The sequence below is a fragment of the Calidris pugnax genome, unplaced genomic scaffold (assembly GCF_001431845.1).
Source record: "Calidris pugnax isolate Ruff unplaced genomic scaffold, ASM143184v1 scaffold94, whole genome shotgun sequence".
Taxonomy (NCBI): domain Eukaryota; kingdom Metazoa; phylum Chordata; class Aves; order Charadriiformes; family Scolopacidae; genus Calidris; species Calidris pugnax.
This window is the reverse complement of record NW_015090822.1, coordinates 675,168-681,088: the sequence shown is the minus strand read 5'-3', so window position 1 is coordinate 681,088 and position 5,921 is coordinate 675,168. Positions and strand designations below refer to the sequence as shown.

The 5,921-nt window shown below is 49.1% G+C and overlaps 1 protein-coding gene across 1 annotated transcript in view; it reads right to left on the bottom strand.

Moving 5' to 3' along the window:
- Nucleotides 1-5,921, bottom strand: part of EIF4A2 (eukaryotic translation initiation factor 4A2) — a 6,641-nt gene continuing 720 nt past the window's right edge. The window contains exons 2-11 of the mRNA XM_014939854.1: nt 5,587-5,632; nt 5,364-5,496; nt 4,964-5,103; nt 3,662-3,830; nt 3,376-3,485; nt 3,116-3,259; nt 2,618-2,755; nt 2,253-2,342; nt 1,934-2,013; nt 1-813 (exon numbers count right to left, since the gene is read on the bottom strand). Of these exons, the coding sequence (XP_014795340.1) occupies nt 669-813; nt 1,934-2,013; nt 2,253-2,342; nt 2,618-2,755; nt 3,116-3,259; nt 3,376-3,485; nt 3,662-3,830; nt 4,964-5,103; nt 5,364-5,496; nt 5,587-5,632 (1,195 nt within the window). The 3' untranslated portion in view covers nt 1-668. The remainder of the gene's footprint in view (nt 814-1,933; nt 2,014-2,252; nt 2,343-2,617; nt 2,756-3,115; nt 3,260-3,375; nt 3,486-3,661; nt 3,831-4,963; nt 5,104-5,363; nt 5,497-5,586; nt 5,633-5,921) is intronic.

The window sequence follows — 5,921 nt, the reverse complement described above, 5'->3', positions numbered from 1 at the left end:
TTTCAGTGAATATAGAAGTATTTTATTGAACATTCAAACTTCATTAAGACATGTGCAATATGGCAAATTTTACTGGGTTTAACCCTAACTAAGACAATAGTATGATTGCTTGCTTGCTGGGGCGTAGCAACAGGGTCCAGATCACACTTACCACTAATTAAATACTTTATTGAATAAATACATATGAAACAAAAATGCATTTTAATGCTCTTATAAAAGTTTAGAGATTTTGAAAGGCCTTTCCAATTCAATCTGAAGTGTAAGTACATACAATAAAGGAAGGTAGGCTAGTTTAACATAATTGGCTGACTTTATACAGCACTTATATCTTTTAGTCCATAAGTAAATTATTAAATGATAAAGAACATCTAATACAACCACTTCTATGGAACTAGGAAATAAATTTCTAATAAAGAAAAAATTTACAGACCCCATGACTTTCCACCCAACCCCAACAGTCTAACCCTAAAGTGGATAAAGCCAGCGGCTTCCCCCACGAGAGCTCACGACAAAAAGTCGCTTCGCTTATCAAGAATCTGTATTTCTGATCCGTTATGAGCATTGAGACAAGATTCGATGTATCCCCAAAGAAAGAAGCACGATGCGCGTTGTGAATCGCCTATTCAGCACCAGCCAGCACTGCATTCACAACCACCTCAGCCCAGGGATTAAATGAGATCCGCCACGTTCATCGGCATCTCCTCCACCGTGGTATTGTAGAAAGTCTCAATGTCTCGCAGGATCCTCTTGTCCTCCTCAGTGACAAAGTTGATGGCCACGCCTTTTCTGCCAAAGCGCCCGCCCCGGCCAATCCTGGGGGGAGAGAACACCCGTCACACACCGGCCCCGCTCACCTGCGCTGGCCCGGCCACACCGGCCCCTCCGGCCACACTGGCCCCTCGGGCTGCTCCTGGGCTCAGAGAAAGGAGTTAGTGCGGCTGCGGGAGGAGGCATCCCAAGGAGAGCGCAGCAGGACGGGCTCCGGGCTGCAAAGGAAGAGCTTGTTCAACTGCCCCACTGCCCCCAGCCCCACAGCACAGGCCTGGCCCTGCCCCACCAGCCTGGGCCTCGTTACATCCTCCCGTTATGTCCCTACCACAGAGCAGCACACTCAGCTTGGCAACTTCAACTCAGCGTCAATCCCAGTGGGAAAACTTAGGGCTTTGGCTTTGTTTTTTTTTTAAACAGCAAAGTCCAAGCTCAGCACTCCTGTGGCACAGGGGCACCCGGCAGGGCACACCTCCGCTCACAGCAGGACTCGGGGAATAACCACGACAAAAGAAATATATAAATACCGACTGGCTCTGACTCAAACTGTGCCGCTTACGAATCCACGTCCTAAATTACGTCACCGCCGCTTCTGAGCACCATCCCGTGTCACCAACTGCTGCTACCGACTCCTGTATTCGTTTACATCAAGTAACAAAGCACAGTTTACTTCATTTAGGGACAGTGACGAGAAGCAGTTACCTAATCCCAGGGGAACACAGCTCCAACTGCCACCAGGAGACACAGCAGAGGACAGAATCCCAGCGGGAGGAGCCACCAAGAGCAAACAAGGCCCAGGCAGGTGCCAGTCCTGCACCTACACCCCTGCTCTGCTCACCCAGCTCCCACACTGCCAGCAGCAGCTCTTGTCAGCACCCTGCACAGCTGTGTGACAGTGTGACATCCCCAGCCCTCAGCCATGACCAGAGCTCAGCCACACCCCAGTTTTTCCACTGCTTTACTGCCCCGTAGTTCTGCTCCTCCCTGTCTCAAAGCCAGAGCTGTGCAAACCAGGGCGTTCCTTAAGAGCCAAAAAACCCCAAGCAGTGCATTTCCTGCACCAGTAGAGGTGTCACCTGTTCCTGGGAGGGGCTAAGGGGGGCACAGGCGAGGGGCTGTGCCCATTTCTGGAGGAGGGGACACGGGGGGGACAGAGCCCACTGACCTGTGAATGTAGTTCTCCCGGTTGGTGGGCAGGTCGTAGTTGATAACCAGGGACACTTGCTGCACATCGATGCCACGAGCCTGAAAGGCCAAGGAGAGGCTTTAATGGAAGTCACAGGCTTCCCCTGCCATCACTGATCCCGTGCTTCTGTCGACCACAAGGTTAGTGACGGACTACAAGGGTGCAGCCCATAGTGGAGCGCGGTCCTTACTCTCCCAACAAGCTCCAAACAGTTCAGGCTACAAGAACCTTCACTGAACCATGAAGCTTTTGGCACTTGATCTGAACAGAATCGTGTTTGCTGCAAGCAGAGACTCACCAGCAAGTCAGTGGTGATCAGGACACGGCTGGATCCCGACCTGAACTCCCTCATGATCACATCCCGCTCCTTCTGGTCCATGTCACCGTGCTGCAGGGGTAAAGGTGCTCGTTACTACACTTGTGGTGCTCCAGACAGGAGCCCCCTCTGAAACCCACGTGATGTCTGAAACCCAGCGTCCCCACCTGCCGTGGGAGGAGGCAGGCAGGGATAGAAGGAAGCAGTTTTCTTTAAGCAGGGGGAACGATAATACAGCACCACACAGCCGTATTATAACTTTCCTGCTTTGTGCTCAGGGGAGCTCCTCACCCTTGGTTTTTCAGGGTGTACAGGGCTTTTCAGAGTAACAGAGTGTCAGTTCTTACCAGAGCCGAGACGGTGAAGTCCCTGGCGTGCATCTTCTCGGTAAGCCAGTCCACTTTTCTCCTCGTATTCAGGAAAATCACAGCCTGGGTAATGGTCAGTGTCTCGTACAGATCGCAGAGAGTATCCAGCTTCCACTCCTGAACACAACAGAGAGGAGGGGATGCATCACACCCACAGAATCCCAAACAAGGACTAAAGCCCCACAGCACCAAGCAAGGCTGCTCTACGTGTGACCCCAACAAGTGGGAACAGACCACCAAGGGCACTTTGTGCATCAACTGTTGCACCAGATCTTCTGACCCAGGACACTGGACATTAAGAAAGAGGTCCACCCCAGTCAGTTTGGATCCAGTGCATGGTTGTTCTTCTTCCTGCACGTACTCTGCTAGCATTATCCCAGAGCCCAGAGCTCTGCCTGGTCCCTGGGATTTTAGCACAGTGCTTTGGACAAGAAGGGCAGGGACTGGCCCCGTCCTGCCGGAGCAGCCCATACCAACCTCTCTCTCAACGTTGATGTAGAACTGCTTGATACCCTCCAGAGTCAGTTCTTCCTTCTTCACCAAAATCCGGATGGGATCTCTCATGAACTTTTTGGTCACTTCCAACACATCCATTGGCATTGTAGCCGACAGCAGCACAACCTGGCACACATTAACTGGTGTTAGTAGGGGCCTAGGACACCCGCTCCCGTGCGGACAGCGCAGCAGTTCCCCACTGCACCCACAGCCAGCAGCTGAACCACAGAAAAGGTTTTTACCTGGATGTTTGTGCTCAGTTTTTGAAAGATCTCATAAATCTGATCCTTGAATCCACGGCTCAACATTTCATCAGCTTCATCCAGAACAAACATTTTGATCCATTTAGGTGCTAGTAAAAAAAAAAAAAGTATGTAATGAAGTTTCAGAAACACACTAAGCACTTTGATCGACATCACCCTCCTTTAGGACTGAGCTTTCCAGTACAACTCTCCACTTAAGCTCTTGCTGGGTATGAAATTTACACTGGAAATTGATTACCAAGAGTGAAATTGAACTGGTACTTACAAAGGTAGCGCCTGTTTAACATGTCAAACACACGCCCTGGAGTCCCGACCACAATGTGTGGAGCCTCAGCCTGAAGCTTTTGCATCTCATTGCGAACGTTTGTGCCACCAATACAAGCGTGGCATGTTGCTCCCATGTAGTCTCCAAGAGCCAGAATTACCTTTTGAATCTAAAATAAAACCCTTCCATTAGTATTAGTTCCTGGTAAAGATGAAGCCCCATTACCACTGGTGCCTATGGGTTCTGGAAGCTAACACAGCAACCAAGGACTACGCAGCTGTAACGGTTAAAAAGACAGTTACTGTTTGCCAACAACTGCTTGTTATTTAAGTGGTTCAGCCAGAAAGCTTACATCTGAGGGATTCTCAAGTTTTTTGTCCTTACAAGTTGAACTAGCTGGAGTGACTACCACGCATCTGCTATCTCGTTAAGAAGCAGAGGCAGCAGAGCTGGGAGCTGCTCAGGCCAGCACAGAAAGCACCTGCACTGAGTTCCCAGGAAAGCGCTCAGCACAGGGCTTCCTGCCAGGCTCTGCAAGTCTCAGCTCACCCGTGTCTTCAGATGGGAACAAAAGCTGAACACTCTCATCAAAGGTTCTTGTTCAACTGATTTGCCTTTTTTTTTTAAGATTTATTTCCTGTCTGATTTGATATGTTTGCCTTTACTTTAAAGGATAATCTTCACTATAACCCTGGTATCTCAGCACATTCTAGTTGAACAAGACAGGAAGTTGTATGTAATCTATTTTCTACTCTGAGTTCTCTTCATTTTCATCTCAAGACCCCACGTTACCTATACATACTACTCCTAAAAGTACCCTGTAAGTTTTGTAAACACCCCCACTTAGTAAACCAGCCCCAAGCCCTGAAGGTGGACATGCAGTAACATTCAAGAGAACATCACAAACACAAAACCCATGAAGTGACCACATGCGCACTGCAGCTTTCACGTTGCACAACTGCACGCAAGTTAAAATAGCTCCCCAAAAGTCTGTTTTGTTTCCACTCAGAACACTGTACTTTAATAATGTATCTTGTATTTTTTTTTTTCTGCTGAAGATGCTCCCTTCTGGCTCCTGTGTCCCTGCCCGGGTATCAGCCCAACTGGTCCAGCAGAGAACTTGTGAGACAGAAGCCAGTGTCTATCCCCGTTACTCAACACAAGGAGGTTCTGAATGGATATCAGTCACAGCCCCTTAAGAAGCTTGTTTATTGTCTCACAGTTGTGAAACCTGAAACTATGCAACACACAAGCAGCTTTTTGGTTTGGTTTTTTTTTTTTTTTAAACTACACTATCAATACCTGTTGAGCCAGTTCTCTGGTAGGGGCCAATACTAGCGCTTGGGTCTCCTTGAGATCAATCTCCAACTGCTGCAGGATGGAAATAGCAAATGTGGCTGTCTTGCCAGTCCCTGACTGAGCTTGAGCAATCACATCATACCCTAAAAAAAGTAGGATACACATTTACTGCTCCCACAGGTCATTCATGTTTTTAGATTTATTTTATTCTCTTTGAAAGAAGTGATCAGTATTAAGAATTCTCTCCATTTCAGGTCAGCCCCGAAAGATGGTGTACCATCATATCACTTGTTCAGTAAGGATTAAGAACAGGTACCGTGCACACTAATAAAACAGTGCAGGCAGCTTACAGCAGCTTCCTCATTATCCCATGTTGCTATCAACAAGTGAAGCACGTGCATACCTTTGATGCATGGAATAATAGCTCTCTGCTGAATAGCCGAAGGCTTCTCAAAACCATAAGCATAAATGCCCCTAAGAAGGGATTCTTTTAAATTCATATCATCAAAATTGTCAACGATCTCATTCCAATTGCTCTGTAATAAAGAAAACAGAAAAGAAAACATTAAATCCAACACCCATCTCCATCGGCGGTTCAACTCCCGAGTCCGTTCCCGTGTGCTCACCTCAATGACACCATCGGGGTCCATTCCCTCTGGGCCGCCATGGTCTCTGCCGGCAAAGAGAAAAAGCCGTTAACAGGGTGGCCGGTAACCCGGGCCCGGAACCGGGCAGGATGAGCCCGGCACCAGCCTCCGTGCTCTGCCGATGGAGGCGCTCCCAGCCCCCCCCCACCTCCCAGCGCCGCACAGGATCCTGCCAGCCTCAGTGAAAAAAAACCCACCGCAAAACCACGGCTCAATTCCAGGTGAACAAGGAAAAAAAATACCCATCCGGCAAGCGGGGGCGCCGCCGTGTCCCCCCGGCGCAGGCCGCTGCGCACTCGGGGCGATGGCGGCCG